Source organism: Egretta garzetta, unplaced genomic scaffold (genome assembly GCF_000687185.1).
Source record: "Egretta garzetta isolate BGI_Z169 unplaced genomic scaffold, ASM68718v1 scaffold420, whole genome shotgun sequence".
NCBI lineage: Eukaryota > Metazoa > Chordata > Aves > Pelecaniformes > Ardeidae > Egretta > Egretta garzetta.
The window spans coordinates 797,593-816,127 of NW_009258386.1; the positions used below are offsets into that span (position 1 = coordinate 797,593).

Genomic DNA, 18,535 nt, shown 5'->3' on the forward strand with positions numbered 1-18,535 from the left:
TCAGCAGGAGGAAAAGGAGCTTGGAGGCCCCCCTGGAGCCCGCTGCTTTCCGAACGCATTACCAGCTCAGTGCGTACGGGCAGGTCTTCCAGCTCAACCTGAGCGCTGATGCGGGCTTCGTTGCCGCTCAGTACAGGGTGGTGCACGTAGGGGCCCCGCAGAAGCAGCTCTCCCCCGACCTGCGCCACTGTTTCTACCGTGGGCATGTCAACGCGCAGGAGGCTCACAGGGCTGTCTTCAGCATCTGCGGTGGCTTGGTAAGCATGCTGGTTACTGCCTCCTGTCTCCATTCATGCTCTTCTCCTCCCTGAAAGAAACGTAGTGGGATGCCGTTGCCGCAGAGCTGAGCTAGAAGTGCTCGGGCATCCTTCCAAGTAGTCGGTCATGAAATGTCTTGGCATCGGCAGTTTGCAGTCATGATGATGCCTTTTTGGCGGGATATACAAATGCTGCTTTCAGAGGATCTGTTGCTGACTTGGTTGATGTAACTCCTGACACCAAGAGGATTACAACAGAGGAAAAAACATGCCTCAGGAACACAGTGAGCTATTGTTTTGATGAAACGATGCCGTTAGTTGGCATCAGTTATGTGTTTGTAGCTTTATAGATACTGTGGTTATGAGTGAGGAAAAATGGTACTTCAGATGAGGAGAGAAGAACTGGTCTTGAGACTTTTGTTCCTCTGCTTTCAGCAATGCTGTAGAGGTGTGTCATGTTCTGACGGGTGTGCAGCAACGTGCTCTAATCACGTTTATGTTAAACGTGAATGGGAAGCTGCCTGCTAACTTCTGTGGGAGTGTGTCTATGAAATGCTTCTTAAGAACTGAATTGAGCAAGCGAATCAAAACTCAATTGGTATACATTCTTTACTTATCCCTTGATAGCATTTTTTATGTCCTCCAAAGTGATAATGAAGAAATAGTATCACACAACTGTCAAAACAGTAGTACTGTTTTGTGTGCAGAAACAAGAGGATTGGTACCTAGTGCTTTACCACATCACTATTTTTATTGAATTGCTGAGGACAAGTATGTGTGACATGCACACTGTAAAAATATGAAGTTGTACATATTACTGTGAATTTAAGTTGAGGTTGTTCCATGGTTTTTTTGCAGTCACTCAGGAAAGTAAAGGTGCAAGACTTCTACTTTTGGGAACTGAAAAAAAAAAAAAAAAATCCAGCTTCGTATTCTAGTTTCTTTCTGGTAGCCTGTAGAAAACAGAATGGAGTTGGCTGGATGAGTGCGGGAGGGTGTCATGCGTATTAAAAGAAGGTGATACACATGATAGAAAAGAGGATCAGAAATAATTGGTACTTGAGAGAGACACATCTGTTGCCTAGTGCTTATTCTTGGATATATGTCACCTTGTCTCTGGGCTGAGGCCTGTAGGCTTGGGCTAGTCCTTGGAAATTACTGGAGAAGCAAGCATTCGAAAACAGTGATTCTGTTTTGCCTGTGCATCTTGCTTTACAAACAGCTGTCACTGGTTCTTGTCTGCACTATACAAAGCGCAATTCAAACCTATACCACCCCTCCGATATGTTGCACTCCTAACTCACAGAAGGGAGTAGGAAAGAGGAGGAATCACAATTATCTTTTTTTTTTTTTTCCTGTGTTATTTCATGTTCTAGTAGATGCTCGCATACCATGGCATTAGGAATAGTGTCATACTCTATACAGAATAAACACAAGGAGTTTTAAAACCTTCTCTTTTTGTAAATTTTGTTGCCTGTTTTAGTTCTGTCCCTGCAAACCATCGTTTTTCATTACTTGAAGGGACCATGTACGCTGAAAATAATTTTTCTGGAAAACGTGTACTTACTGCATTTAAAAGTTGTCTCAACTACCTATTACTTAGCAGTTTTTGAACTCTTCAGCACAAGACCCCTTCCTCTGTAATAATTTGAATGTCTCACTTCTCTTGTTTCTCTCTCACGACTTGGCTCATGCATTACAGTTTGCATCAATGTATGCTTCCACTCAGAAATCCTTGAGTGCCTTTAAACTGAGCCTTTGCCTCTTCTAGATGAGCCTTGTGAACTCTTTTCACTGCAGCTTCCAGCTGGACTTCATGTCCTCAGTCATTGCCTGGCTGACAGAGTGCCTTGTCTGAGCCACCAGCGAAGGCCTTGCTGTCTTGCTGCTCTCAGGACCTTCTCTCACTGCTCACTTCACCGTCTGCCCGGGCAGACACAGCCTCGTGGAGGGTATGTAGCATACCCAGCGTTGTGGCTGCTTTCCCCTCACTAATGAAGCTGGTGAGGTTTTCAGAAGAGGAAGCAGAGCCTTGTGTGGGTGCTGGTGTGCTTTTTGTGGGACATGCCTGTAGTTCCCCAGGGAGGGATTGTGTGGGAACGAAGAGACAGTCATCACCAGCTGTAGCCTGTATTTGCACAGAGTATCTTCCAGCCTGACTCTGAGCCTTCAGCCTGATGTTCTTCCTCATCCTCATGGATTCAAAGTAAATGTTACTCTTTTCGTGTGACTGCCAGGGGAGACAACTTTTTTGGAGTTGGGAGAAGAATGAAATGTGAAAGGAGGGAGATAGAGGCAAGGTGGAGTTCTCCTGTGAGATCTTGTCCTCCCTGAATGCATTCTCTGCTCCCGGGTGGGGCTACCTTCGGAAGATAGTGAAAAGATATTTCTGTCTCTATTTTTTTAATGTCATAGCTTTGTGCGTTTAACAAATGTACCTGCAAAAATAAGCTAGTCAGTTATTGCTCTTTCATTGAACAGTACTGTGCTTCATGAATGCATGCAAAGATTTAAGTGGGACTGCTTCTGAGGTAAGATACCATTTATTGTGAGTGAGACAGTGGAAACTAGACTAGTGATTCGGTAGCCCTGTATTATATTTTTTTTTAAGTCAAATCCCTTTTCTTTGTAGGATCCATTTTCTTCAATGCTGAACTTGAGCTGAACTACAGCAGCTGCTGTAGACCAATGCTGTGAAAGCTAGGGAGGAAAAAAGGACATGAAAAATTAATAATGGAATTCTAAAAATTACTCTGTAGATGTGCCTGAGTGATCAAGTTAAACCAGGTACTTGAGTTCACTTTATCCTGTAGGCATCTATCCCCAAGCTCTGCACTGCCTTCATTCACAGCTTCACTCCTGCTTCCCAAGTCCCTTCTTTTCTTTTTTGCATTCCCAAGTTGAGTGTGTTCTCCCCCTCAAGCTCTGCTTTCCCTTTTCACCCTCAGTTAAGTCTTTTTCTGAGTGTGCCAAGAGCTTGTGCAGCCCAGAGTACCCATGGAGCATTGCTTAATGGCTCCTGACACCCTGTATGCGGTTTTGTTGTGTTACATTTCAGAGCATGCCCTGGGTTCAGGGATGCAAATGGCAAAGGGAGGTTAGAAGGTCAGCGGGGAGTCTGTAGTAATTGCAGGGAAGGAGTGTGTAATTAGGGAAGTTTGGGATGCTGTCAAAGGCAGAAGGTCATTTGGAGTGATGGCCTGGGTGCCTAGTTGAACATCTGATCGCATGCAGGCATATTTCTTGCCTCTTTAGAGCAACTTAAAATTTCACACTTCACCTAATTTTCTGAAGTTCTGTATATTTTTTTTTTTTTTACTTTTACTGCATTAGTCAAATATAGCTTCCTAGAAACATGGGAAACAAGCATTGCTGGGGACATCCCTGAATGCATGTAGACTAAAGAGAAGTCTCGAACATTATCCAGACAGCAAAATCAAAGAGGTGAAAAAAATTAAAAATCATTTAACTTTCAAGAACATATGGCTTACAAGATTATTGACACATATGAGCAAATACCAATAGTGAACAAGGTAATTTAAAATGAGGGAGCTATCATTATAAGTAGAACGAGCCTTCAGTTCCTAGCAGACCCCTGTCTGAAGAAAGGAGCTTTATCTTTGTTTTAATTTTGAATGAATGCTATAAAACCAGTTTTAGTCCTTTGAGAAGCCTGGTATTCTTTTGTGGAGGTCAGGAATGTGTTGACTGATGCTGAGGATAGTTAAAATCAGTTTTTGTGAGCTGGGAGAATGCCTAAGGTGTTTTATGTGATTCTACTGTGAGAGAGGGAAAGGTAAGGAAGGAGGAAAGGCACCTCAGTGTACAGTCTCTTGTGCATAGAGCAGTTTCACATGCTCACTAACTGACAAAAGTTAGGAGTGGGAAGGTACACGTGAATCTCTTGCATGGATTTGCTAGCCATCAGCATTCTTCAGTCTAGGAAGGCAGGACTGCTTTCTTCTAGTGTAGCTTCTGGAGTCTAACAAGGTCTGTGTGACAAATTCCTTTGTCAGAAGCTCAAGGAAGCCCCTCAGTAACACTCCTTTACTGCACATCAAGCTTACTTTTGTGTGGCAAATGGCAGAAATACAAAACTAAGTGTGGATCTTCAGAATTTCCTCAGTGCAAGAGGTTGTGTTTATTTTTTACTAATACGGGTCAGTGGATCACCTTTCTGAGAAACTTTGAAAACAATTCTGCCTGATACTGTGGATGAATGCGGTGGTTCCTTTTTCAGGAAAAGTAGACAGTCCTGGAATTTATTTTAATGAAAAATAATCTCTAATCGCTTGTTTAAAAAAAAAAAAAACAAAACAACAAAACAACAAAACAAACAAAAAACCTCAACCAAAACCTGACAACAAACAGCTTGCTAGAAGCTAGTGCTAGCATAGCCAGCATCTAGTTTCTTGTGCAGGTAACAGACTCCAGGTATTTGCTCCCCAGTTTTGTGCTGCTTAATACTAATAACTTCAATGAGTTAAAGCTTTCTTTGGAAAACCAGTGTAGTTTAACACTTGTAACTAGAAGATCTGCTTACCTTGACAGAACTTAATGCTTTAACTTATGGGCTGTCACTTCAAAAAAGTTACGTTCTAAATCTGAAAGACAGATTAGTTTTCAGCATTCAGGTCACATTTATGAACCTATGAGCATCTGTAAGCCACATACTTGGATTTCTATCTCAATGTAGAGATTTCATCATGAGCTATGAAAAAAATCATACTAAAATGTCAACTCAAGACAATCTTTGCTTGGACAAACTAAGTCTTATTGCTGCTGACTGGCTGGTGTGATGACTTCCACTTAATAGTTCTGATTTCACTTGTCTATAGGTACACAAGGTGAGTCTCTAGCTCTGAATTTCTGCAATACAACTGTCAAAAATTTCAGTGCTTCTGTTATCACCCTGTGCATTTGTTCTATCTTTCACCAGTACAAAATGGTTTCAAATACGAGGATTGACTTTGCAAGTAAAAGATAAAATGTTCTTTTTGGCTGTTCTTTTTATAGCTAAAGAGAACAAAAAAGGATCAGGAAGTAGACCAAACTCAACCTTCTCTACATTGAAAAGATGTAGATAAAGATTTTTGTACTTGATTGCTTCATTTGAATTTTTAATTTGATTTTTTTTTTTCCTGCTTTCTTCTCTATTTATTCTTTTGCTGTTGACTTCATTCCACTTACAAGTTTTATCTCATTTACTTTGGTTTGGTTTTCTACTAGCTTTTCCCTAATATGCAGTCTCACAAGCAGGACCATTTTTAAATATTTCTGCTTCTATGACACTTGATCTAGCATTTTTCTGCAACAGTGTATTTTAATGACTACAGTTGCCTGACATCTTCCCAGTCTTGCTCTGCTGGTCACAGGATGAATGGCACGTGTCTTCTACTATTGCTACCTAACTTCTTTTTAGCTTTGTGGAAAATAAATGTCTTTCACATATGTGTGAGAGTGGACCATAACACTTGCATTTACTTGAGTGTGATCCTGTATCCCAGAGTCAATTTCTGCCTGCCTGCCTTGGCAAAATCTCTATTCATAACACAATTCGTTATAAAATAGTAGGACAGCTTAGTTCCCCCCTGCAGCTGTTACAAAAAGCCTGAAACATCCCCAGCGCATTTTCCTCAGGCTCTTTACATCTTTGCTTTTCCTGAAAATACTTCCACGGATGCTGTGCCTTTACACATAGACCAGCACAGATCAGTAACTAGATGTGGCGATTGCAATTGTAAACTGAGAAAACACATGGGGTTGCAGAATGTGCACCTGAAGTTCTGTCACAGAAAATGTCTATCAGAAGCAGTAGGATCTGAGTACGTATCTACCTTTTCACTAGCAATTCTGCATGAATTGTCCTTTACATAGGCATGTCCCAGTCTCTTTAATATTTTATGTCAAGGTTGCTCAGCCGTTGCTGGGCTGCCTTTTACCCATGTGCTGTGTCTGGTGGCCTTCTTCCCTGGTGGCTGCTTGAGTGCATTCTATTTGCCAGATAAATTGTTCTGATGGCTGCAGCCTGTTCTTAACTGCTGTCTTTATAGGAGATCCACAACCTCTTTTTCATCATTTTGGGTTTGTGACACAGGTGAATTTGCTGGGAAGCTGTGGGCAGCCACCGCAGGTTTGATTTGCTTCCATGTATATAAATATGCACATAGTCATTAAACTTTCAGGAATTATGCAGAAGGTACTGTGCATGAACAGAAGTGATAGATAGGGGTGTCGGGGAGGGGAAGAGGACACAGCATATAGCCCTTTGCTGTCACTAGGTGAGCTAAATTACTGAAACTGTGTAAAATGGCTTTTTTTTTTTTTTGTCTTAAGTGAATGCTTCCAGCCCCAGTCAACAGTTAGCAGTCATGGATCTCGGGAAACTTCTACTCTTGGGGAATAGATAGGCTTTGTGTCTGGAGTAGTCTCAGTTGCTGTTCTGTTTTAGATGTACCCTCCTGTAGAAAATGGTAAGATTATGGTAGTAAAGTCAGATGCTGTGAGAACAGGTCATACCTTCTGGGTATGCATGTATTGACAAATGTACTCAAGGCAACTTACTGTGTGGTTGACTAAAACAAGTGAAAATCTAGTCATACCTTGTGTGTACTTCAGTGATAACTGCCTGATGGTGCATATGAGAGTGAAATGACTTTTTGGAGCTATTCATCTCCCAGTGAGAGAAAAAGGTGGTTCTGCATATACTTAAAAACATCAAAGCTAGGAAGTTCTCTTTAAACAGAGGTAAGTTGCAAATGTACGTTTGCTTGACAGTTACTGAGACAGACAAGATTATATGATGGAGTTTTCTCTAATGTTAAGTGTATGGATCTCCTAGGTCAGTGTTCTATGGGAATATGTAGCTCAATGGTTATGTGTTAAAAACAAAACCCCTAAAGCCCCAAAATCAAAGGTCCCCACCCTCCAAAAAAACCCAACCAAACCAAAAAAACACTTAATGTATATATACATTTTGTTTCACTGGGTATTAAAGAATAGCTGCTTTTCCATAATGAAATCTCCATATATTTATTGGTGACTAAAGCTTTTAGCGTTATTTTTAATTGACTTCTCTATCTTGTTCACTGTGAATTGTATATAAAGGTACAAATAAATTGCCCCTGTCTCTTCTTTCACTGCAATGAATCTTCTTAATTGCTATGATCCCTGCTCTTTACAGCTGTCATTGAGATTGTTATTGTAACATTCTCTCAAGTTGTCTGCTATTCAGCTAGTTAAAAATTGTATATAGAAACTCCTGGAATACCACTTTTACCAGGCTTCAGTCAGACTTTCTTGCCTAGAATAGCCTTAAAAAGTGATGTTCAGGGTACCTAGAGCCAGGATTTACACTTCATGCAAGAATATTTTTCTCCTATGTATTATGCAAAATGTTAATACTTTTCTTGGTGTTCCTGAGTGAAAGTAATTTGGCAGTAAGGACACTGGATTCAAGTGCTATGGTTATCAGCATGGTTAGATCAGGTGTGATCTAAATGTACAAATAGGTAAGATCCCTTTAGGAGTTTACAAGGAATTTAAATTTCCATCTGGAATTATGTAATTGTATTTAGCCAGTGATTAGGTGCCTTTGCAGACTGAGCACAGGTGGATGCCTTATTAGTTCTATTCGAGGTGTGATTAAGTGTGCTGAAGGTGCAATTACTATCTGCTCATGAAATTGTAACATCACAGAATTTGTAAGGAGATGTAGTTAGATCATGGTTAAACTTATGAAAGATTTTTTTCCCCCTATAATAAGCTTTTAGCTTTTTATTCTCTCTCTCTCTCTCTCCAGGTACTTCAAATAGAATGTTGCTTTCAATCACTTCTAAAGTGTCCCACTGGAAAACACTTATTAATTGCTAGATATTTCTTCCCTGTTGCTTAACTGGTGTATTATTTATTATTTTATTACTATTTTCTTATTTCTATTATATTAACTGCAGGTTTAATTAATACATTAGCTTGCAACCGCTACCTCTTGTTGTGTTTCTAGCTGAAGTATCTTCTAGTAGAAATATTTTTTCTAGATGTTGGCAGTGTACCATGATCAGATAACCTCTAATACTCTTTTCTTCAGTGAACTAATTAAGCTATGCTTAGTCTTTCATTAGAAAACATTGTAACAGTGGAGCAGGAAGAAAAGGATGAAGGGCTTCTCACATGATTCAGAAGAGCTTTGAATTAACACAAAGGGGAGGGCGGGAAGAGAATAATATAAAAGGAAGGGATTTTGTAACTTACTTTGACCATGAAAGTACTCTTGCTGTAAACTTCGTGCAGGTTTTTGAGGTTGAGTTAAGAAGCCATATCATGAGGGCATGAAAAACACTTAGTACAGGAGTGGAGCTTACCTGGGAGGGAGTCTGCCAGTTTAGAGTCATGTTTTCCAGAACTTCAGTTGTTCTCTTAGCATTTTTCTGAAACCTTTCCAATTTTGCTGTTGGACATACTAAGATTAATTCCACGTTTCTGAAACTTGCTATATATCCCTTATGTTTTCCATGTGTTTTACAAAGTTGCCATTATACACAAGGATGTAATTTGTATATGGGCAGGGTACATACTTTAACCATAAATTCTGCAGTATTTATTTCTACTGCTCTTGGAACAGAGCAAATACATCGATTAAGACTATACAGTTTTAAGCCCCTTTAAACCACTAAGACATACCATATATAGTGAGTAGCTGTGTTGATCCATTGAATCTTGATTTAATACAAAGTGTCTAACTCATCCGGAGTATTTTAAATTGAAGAAATAAATTATCTTTCTCATGTGGGTTTACTTATAAATTTCCTCCAATCTATGCTTATCCATAGTCCTGGGTAGCATTCCCTCTTTGGACCACTTCTTTATGATGTGCAAGGAACTGTTTTCAATTTTTTACTCCACTTCTACTGAAGAGATCTTTTAAATGTACTTTTACCTCTTTATCTGAGAATAGAAATAGAATGTTTCAGGCAGATTTCTTGTTATATGATTTGAGGGGCATCTGTAGATGATAAGTAAATCCAGTTCATTTCTGATTTCATTTCCTGCAAATGCTTGGGCTCCTGTTTCAGCAACCTGCCTCTGTACATCTAAGTGACTTTGGTTTATTTGGTTTTACCAAAAGTATTTTTGATTTGGATCTCACAGCCCTCTTCCCTGGGCACCAAACTCACGGTAATAGCTCCATTTGTATCAGCAGAATCTGCCACCAGATTAAGTGTCACTTCTGTGAACGAAGGACTGTAGAACAGACAGTGTAGCTGGTGACTGAGTTGTTGCAGACCTGTGTGGTAGGAAAATGAGGAGGTAACCATGTGTAGCTAATGAAAATCCAACTTTAGTCTTCATAGAGAATTTAAAGGATTAGAAACGGCGGCTTCAAGCTCAGTGTCTGCCTGGGTTTTAAATGACAAATATCATATACCCTTCTTAAAGACAGAACAGTGTCTACATCTCTTTGCTCTTTCTCACATACGGTGTAATGAGTTCTTGTCAACTTAGGGGATGTGCAAAAAATTTATTGTAGACTGCTGATGGGAGGTCTTCTGAACTAGTCAGCGGTGGTAATTACTTGTTTATCTATATGTTATTAAAGAGGAGAGAATTCATTGAGGAAAGAATGAAAGCTTGTTGCATTACAGATTTTTGATCAGCTATTTTTTCCATATTTAAACAAACAGTGGATCCTGGGATACTGTGCAAGAATCAGTGGGACAGAGAGTGAGTAAGTGAGAGGAAGACTAGCTCCATTTTTCTAAAATAGTTAGTGCAGGTATCTGGAAAGGTAGAATCTCCAGTCTTAAGAACACTATTGTGCCTTCTTGTATTAATATTTTGATTTAAAATAAGCTAAGAATAATTCTGAGGTCATCAAACATAAGATTCTTTCCTACTGCCAGCTGCCTGTCCTAACTTTTTGGCCTATAGGTTTTAGGTGTATTTTGTATTTTCTGGGGTGTAATGAAGGAAATTTCTTTCTTCTGCTCTCTAGGCAATTTCTCTAATCATTTATTGTGAAGGTGAGCGTAGTTACTGCTACTTCTGAGTATCTTTTAAAAGAGGGAGAATTGCCTGCTTTTTTTTTTTTGCCTTTTTTTTTTTTTTTTTCCTCCCCTTCCCTAGATGACTTCAGTGTGCCTTTCTTCAACACAGGATTCTGGATTTCAGTTAAGACACATGTGTCAGTTCTGATTGAGGTACTTAGAGTAATGAAAGTTGAGCCACAGATGTTGCCAGGCATTTTATATTGTGTATTCATTATTCGGCTCAGCTTGATGTACAGGCTTTGGAGCACCATTCTGAGTTGCTTGATGGTCTGGTTTTACAGTAAGCTCTTGCTGCTGTGAAGTTACTTTTTTGCCAGGAAAAATAGTTCCCCGTTCCAGGCAACCCTTGCTATTTCAGTTGAAAAAATATCTTTAAAATAGCTTTCTTTGGTATGGGGCATAGATTTTTAACTGCACAGAGGAGTTGGTATACCGTGTTCATGATTTCCACTGCTAGTGCTTAAACAAAGAAGTGTGGGAGTGCACATCTAGAGGAGGAGCAAGGCAGGAATACCTCTTGGAGTATCAGCAATCCCAGGCTGACTTCGATCAGTCATGATGCCTCATGTTGACTCCTCCCAATCTACTGGATAGGATAACGGTTCATAAATATGGTTTTGAATTCCTAGATAGGATTTTTCCTCTGGTAGCACTTGGTTGTCTGTGTATGGGGTCAGGAGTCTGAGTGGAATTTTCAAAGTGATAAAACTCACTCAGGAACATCTGTCTTGGTGATTTTTTTGAGTGTGAAATGGTAGAAAAATATAGCCTTGTTCTTGCAGTTCATCTTTCCACTGGAAGTCTGATATTCTGGAAGATGAGTTTGGTTTGAAATGTAGCACAAACTCTTTCCTTATTAGTTCTGTGCTATTATTCCCATAATTGGTATGTTTGTTGTAGCTGAAACTGTTTATTTTTAAAATCTGAAAGCCTGTTAGCTGGAAAAGTCACTGGAGAAACAAATACAGAATACCTGCCCTAGCTATTAGAAGGAGTAGGAAGGAAGTAAAATATCTGAGTGGAATAAAACAGTACCAGTAAAGTTTTTGCTTAAACCTAAACGACTTTTAAATGGCTCTTATCTAGTAATAGCATTTATAGTATGTCAGGAGAAACGAATTAATTAGCATGTTAGTGTTCACAAATAGTTTGGGGTCAAATTTATCATGTTTTGGTAACTGGGACTTTAGTAATTTATATAAAAAAAAACTTCAACATGAATCTTAGCATCAGTTCTTGCTGCTTTGGCCGTGAGTGACAAGCTCTTCTTGTCTGTCATTTTGCCCAGAAGGTTGTACCTACTTAGGACTAAGCGACAAGCTGTGGCATATCTGTTTTCATGAGGCCCTTCCCAGGGAGCCACGTAGTGTTCTCAGTATGCTCCATCTGCTGTCCCCTGCAAATCACATGCTCTGGAAACACTGGATTTGAGAAAGCTGAACTGAACATACAAAGGATCCAGCATGAAGACTACTTGCAAAGAATTTAAATGAAACTGAGGGGGGGAACGTGTTTCCGTGAGTTAGATTTAAACAGTCTTGAAAGGAAAATATTATTTAACCGTCTCTCTTTTCATTCTGCAGCAAAGGGGGCATGGAAGATCCAGCCCCAGTGGGTTTACAGTAGCTGTAATTTTGGATGATAGGTGTATCAGGCAAGATTACAGGTAGTCTCACATAGCTTTGAAGCCTGACAGACTTTAAACATAGAGAACTGATAATTTCTAGAAGGATCCCAAATTCAAGGGGATATTATAGTTCCTGTACAATGTCCTGGATGCTAAGGTAGTCTGCAGCAGATTTTAAGACTATTTGTAGGTTGCTTGGAAAAAAAACCCCACCACCTATTCTCACTTCTATTCTCATGTATCTTGCTCTGCCACTCTCTCTGTAACCCTGCGTTTCAAGGTTGGCATGAACACTTAATCTCTTAGACCATATTATGTAGATTATCACTGTTCTCTTATTGTCAACATGCCTCACTACTATGGCAAAACAGCTAACAGGATGCAGTGCACCTGCACACTCTGGGTGCTTAACTGGCTGAAGTGAGGAAGTTACTGAAAAATCTGAAAATAACTTGGTGAAATTCTTACATGACTTTTCTTCCTCATAGTCTCCTGAAATAAGGTACTTAAACAGTAGGAATCTATGAATTTGGTTAGAAGCGCAGAGAGAAAGAAGAGATTCTGTTTTAGGATTTCATAACTGGATGGCTTATGGGATGGGAGTGTGGGGGAAAGGAGCTTAATTTTTGTTCTGTTTCTTTGTATGTGTGCTAGTGCTCGTGTTAGTGATCAATTCCTTTGGTTCCCATTGTATAGTTAACCCTGTGTGTCTGCTGGGGGGTGCGTGTGTGTGGAAATGAAGGAGGAAAAACTCATTATTGAAACTGTTGACTTCGAATTCCTGGAATTCATTTCAAAGTCTTTAAAAAAGACTATCAGGATAACACTGTTTCTAATCTCTGGGAAAAATACAATTTTAGAAGAAAAAATATATAATGTAAAGGACAGAAGGCAACAAATCAGTCCAGAATTTGGACAACTCTCAAATCCCGAATTTCTTGACGGCATCTGCTCCCCTTTGCACAGTTCCCATATGGTCCTGCTTGGTTACACCTAGATTCTCTTTACTTTTGTGATCTCCTTTATGACATTAACTCTATAGTGATGATACTATGATACAGTGTATATATACTATATATAGTGAGATACTTATGATACATTGTTAATATGCAAGGTAGCCTGTTATGAGTTACTCTGGTGGGACAAGTCTCTGAAAGTGAGCTTTTCTTTGCTTACCTTCAAGGTTCCATCTCCAGCTTCTACTGACATTTCCTCTGTCTCATGTGCAAATTTACTTCTGTTACTTTCAAAGTACTATCTTAAATAGTTATTATTTCAATCAAAATTATTTCTATATCGGTATTTTTAGTGGAAAATAAATCAATTGCTTCTCTTACTTTCAGATGGGCACCTTTAAGGCACATGATGGTGAATATTTTTTAGAGCCTCTAATGAAAGCGGATGGAGGTGAACATGAAGATGAGCATAACAAACCACATCTTATATACAGACATGAAGAACTTAAAAAAAAGTATCACAAATCCCATAAACCTTGTGAAGTTTCAGGTACAGTCATACTTTAAATTTCAATGTGACTTTTTCTAATGTAAGGTGTTTAAAAAGAAAAACAAACCACCAAGTTTTAATTTTTGTAAATAATACTTCTCTCTAGATTGTTCCATTAGAACCTACACATTCTTTCATGTAGGCTTGGCAGCCATTTCTTTTTTTCTGCCAGTGGCTAATTCAAATGTAGGACAAAATGTGCATGTGAACAAAAAAAAGATCAGATATTGCAAGAACTTCGCTGTAGGTTTACTAGGTTGTCCCACATGTAAACATTTAAAGAGTAGATCCACAGGAGTTGTTGCTTATAATCACAAAAGTTAATGAATTTACTGCAAGTCTGACAGATAATACAGGACATCTGTCTTTAATAATGGAAGTATCTCATATTGCCCATTAATGCAGTTTTTTGTCCTTATGAGTATTTTAATAATTTATTCATGTTACATATTCAAAATACTTAGTTTTATTTAATATAAACAAAGATGGAGTAATTAACAAATGTACTGTTGGGATATGTGACAAGTGAATGGTTGTACTTTCATAGCTTCACAGTATCTAGCTTAATGATTAAGCAAAATAACTTGAGTGAGAACATATGCAGTGAAATATGGGCCCCTCACTACAAGAGAGACATTGCGTTGCTGGAGCATGTCCAGAGGAGAGCAACAAAGCTGGTGAGGGGTCTGGAGCACAAGTCTGATGAGGAGCAGCTGAGGGAACTGGTGTGGTTCAGCCTGGAGAAGAGGAGGCTGAGGGGAGACCTTATCACCCTCTACAACTCCCTGAAAGGAGGCTGTGGTGAGGTGGGGGTCGGCCTCTTCTCCCTAGTAACGGGCGATAGGACGAAGGGAAATGGTTTGAAGTTGTGCCAGGGCAGGTTTAGGTTAGACATTAGGAAAAATCTCTTCACTGGAAGGGTTGTCAGGCTCTGGAATGGGCTGCCCAGGGATGTGATTGAGTCCCCATTCCTGGAGGTATTTAAAAGACGGGTAGACGAGGTGCTTAGGGACATGGTTTAGTGATGGGATGGCAGGGTTAGGTTAACAGCTGGACTTGATGATCTTAAAGGTCTTTTCCAACCTAAATGATTCTATGATTCTATGAAAGTGACTATAAAAGACAATAAAGCTTTATTAATACTATGAAGCAGTCAGTAAAAAGCACTGTACTGTACGTTTTTTTAGTGGGGCAGAAAGCTCTCAGTAGTTTTTCATAGTTATGCATGCATCTTCATAGTGGGAAAACAATATGATGTGAGAAGGGCACCTGCAGCTACAATCAAAGTATAAAAACTAGGCAAAAGAACAGAATTAGAAAGGATTTATTGAAATACTATGTGTCCATAGACTCATTCTACACACTGAGATACCATCTGCTTTGGGATATAATAATGTAGAAGCCTTTGAGGATCCTGCTTGAACAATGCACTTCTTAACCTTTTGCTATTATACTAGTGCCATTTTAAAAATATTTTTTCACTGTGTTGGAAACTTTTTTTTTTAAAGCCTAGTGGCTTAATAGAAGCATACGGGCTTCATTTATTTGGCTTCAAAGAAAACACAAATGGGTAGAAATTCACAATAGGAGAAAGCAGTTTATATTTGGTTCAGCTTGGCATTCAGAAACATCCTGTCTAATTAAAATTCTACACCTTTCATGAGATTGAAATCTGCATTTATGCATTGTGAATGTATTTGCACTTCAGGAAGCAAGGCTGGGTGCATAAATATGACTATCTGAAGAAAAGGAAAATAATAAAATTTTGACTTTATTTTTTTTAAGGAATACCTGTTGAAGTTTGAAAATATAAATTGCAAAAGTAATGGTGCAGCTTGGGTGTCTAGTGTTTTAATTTTGGAAAATTCTTAAAGCATATTTTATATTCAGAAACAATTTGAGAATTCTGCTTTTCTGAAGATACTAAGGCCAGAAAACAACCATTATGATCATCTTGCATTCAACAAATTGTAGTGAAAGGTATTTCTTTTCTTCAGTTCTATTTTAGGAAGCTGATGCTATCTATTTGTTGATTGTCATTGTAGAATAAGGAGTTAGTACTTTTCAAAAATCAAGCCAGTGTTGCTATTCATCATTAAAAAAAAATCAGGAATAACATGTACTGAACCAAAGTAGAGGTCTTCCAGTTTTTGTGGGTTGGTTTTTTTTTTCTTTTTCTTTCCTGTGTTGCATATGAGAATTCTATTAATGTAAGCAACCTAGTGTGATGAAAAAGGCTCCAAGCCTTAAGAATATGGCCATTTTCCCCTTTTCATTTATTGGAGCAACTAGAAAAGACTGTAAGCGAGGGATTACTGTCATTTTGGGGGGAGTGGAGTTGCGGAAATGTTCATGGAGAAAAACCTTGTGTTGTATTTCTGTCCTTCTAAAGAAGAGATTTTTCTCCTTTAATGCTAGTCTTGCCTGGTTATTCACATCCTCCCTTCAAGGAGGAACAGATTATATCTAGCAACACTCATGATCATGAGAGTTGTTCTTTCTCTAGTAAGAGAACCTTGACAGAGGATACAGAGAGGCATAGCTTTCAGTGCATCTTTTTAGTTTGCAATTGGGTAATTACTTCTAAAATTGTCTAACTAATCTTTCTCCTCACTGTACTGGTTTTGTCTAAACTAATTTACTGATGAAAAATTAATTGGAAACCCTGCTACAAGCCTTGCTCAAGTCAGGACAGGACATCTGCTGCATTTCCTCTATACCTAAATCCCTTTTCTTTAATATGGGGAAGCTCATCTGAGTTTGCCATAATATGTTTTTGATAAGTGTGGTAGCTATTACTCATCTGCTTGTTGATTTCCAGTGTTTATAAACAAAATAAATTCAGTAGCAGAACAAATCAAATTAATCTTGGCTGCTCCATAAACTTAGGTAGTCTTTAAACTCCCAAATTAAATGTAGGTGCTATTTCCCATTTTGCCAGTACTCTGAAATCTCAGACACCTTCTGTGAGCTAGTAAAAGTAATGTGCATATGAGATTGCTTCATCCAGTTCTCTTCAGTGCATCAGACTCAGTCTGAACACATCTAATATATATGTAGGTACTCATGAACAAGTTCCTTTTCAAAGCCAGTCCCCAAATTCTCCCCTCATTAATTATTAGTGCTGATAACTTTTGCAGTTATTATAGCAATAAGTTGTAACTGACTTCTAAGCAATTATTCAGAAAACTTTAAGGTGCTTACTGTTGTTCCTCAACTGTTGTTTTGTGGCTGTACGGTGCCCTAACTTTAAAGAGGACAGACTATTGACATGTCAAAAGTAGCTTAAAGTTTATACATGAAAGCTCTTCCCTGAAATATGGAATGCATAGATTTAAATCCTCTAAAGTTGAGGATGACAGAGTTGGGATCTGTGAATTCTTGAGTCAGTGCTGCAGCCACTAAGTCATTAGAATAAAAGGATTAGCTACTTCTAAAGAGGAAATCTAGCTTCCAGAAAGACAGTGGAGGTTTGTTCTGAGGGGGCTGAAGTGTCTGGTTAGGTGCTTAAGTTCTGGAGAGTCGTGAGAATTCAGATATGCTTCTTGGTTAAGTATTTTTGTGGGCTATTGATAAGGCAGCTCCCTGATCAATGCATGGATTTTATGTATCGGGCATCAGAAGCCTCTGGTGGCTGGTCTATACAGCATAATTGGCAGTATTACAGTACTTAGTTTGGAGGTGTCTTGGTAGGTTCTAGATTTTCTTTAGAACCTGATCCTACATAATGATTATTAACAAAGCTGTTAATATTCAAAGGAAGTTGCTGAAGGCTTTTGATGCATACTTGCTTGTGAAATAAACTCCATATTTATATAAATATAGTGTTACATAAATGAAAAAGTTAATAGGGACTTGAATTCAGGACTCAGACCTGGTCTTTGTTATGGTTTGTTTTTATTGGTTCTGTTGGTGTCAAAGGTTTGTGTGTGTGGGGGGAAAAAAAAGTATTTTGTTTAATTAACTTGCTTCCTTTGTTGCACTGCTTAAGCTGTAGTGCTTATCTCCTTCCAGCCTGTTTGGATTATACTGCATTCTAGGAACTGTATAATACTGCTACCTCTTAACTAATTTTTAACAGTGAATCCATATATGATAGAACTATATGATAATGAACAAGATGTCTAATTTGATGTTCTTATTACAGCCTTTTTTTAATTCTTGCACTGGTTCTCTTGGAAATAAGATCATAAATATAAGTTTGCGTTGTCTGTTTTGGGCAGTCTTTTGACTATTTCTCTTTTTAAATTTAGAAACTGCATTCAATGTTAAATCTTTTTTTACTTCACAGAAAAAGAGTTAAAGAGCACTTTACTACATCCAACCTTCAGCAGATTAAATGAGGAGAGCAATGTTTTACAGAAGTCTCTCAGTTTACAGTATGCTTTAAATAACCTATCTATAGAGGATCGTGGCAATCCACATTCCAGGAAAAAGCGTTTTCTTTCCTATCCAAGATATGTAGAAGTGATGGTTACAGCTGACACCAAAATGGTTCGTCACCATGGGCAGAACTTGCAGCACTACATACTAACGCTGATGTCAATAGTAAGTAAGCTTGAGTTCATAACTATTAATAATTTCAGTTATTTCTGTTCTGTTTTCTCTTCTGCAACTTCCGTGTCTTCTGGTTTGACTGAATTCTGTATTAAAAGAACGAGATTCCATAAATATAAAAAAGGTAGGGCCAAAACTTCAGATTAGATATCTTTTCAGTTTAATGCAGTAAGGTGTGTAGGTGAAATGCTGTGACCTATTTCCTGATTTGCTGTTGCATTAGAAGAATTCTTAAGCTTCAGTGAGTTAAACATATGGATTAATTACAGCAGACAGAGGTTAAAAGGCATTGTGGAAAAAATGCTTGGTTATAATAATCCTAGCTTTTCAAGTAATTTCAAATTCATATGGGTCAGACTTTGAGTTGGCATCATTTAGCTGAGTGATGTGTGATATGCAGTGAATTCTCTCTTGAACCAAAATTCATTTCTCGTGTTGATTCAGGATCTAGTGCACTGAGCTCTGTAAAATCAAAAGATTTACCATGACATCGTTGAACTGGTGTGGTTTTTTTTTTTGTTTTTTTTTTTTTTTAGGAAAAG

The 18,535-nt window shown here is 38.5% G+C and overlaps 1 protein-coding gene across 1 annotated transcript in view; it reads left to right on the top strand.

Moving 5' to 3' along the window:
* ADAMTS20 (ADAM metallopeptidase with thrombospondin type 1 motif 20) overlaps positions 1–18,535 on the top strand; it is a 102,283-nt gene that overhangs the window by 1,327 nt on the left and 82,421 nt on the right. The window contains exons 2-4 of the mRNA XM_035897727.1: positions 8–257; positions 13,274–13,436; positions 17,728–17,984. Of these exons, the coding sequence (XP_035753620.1) occupies positions 8–257; positions 13,274–13,436; positions 17,728–17,984 (670 nt within the window). The remainder of the gene's footprint in view (positions 1–7; positions 258–13,273; positions 13,437–17,727; positions 17,985–18,535) is intronic.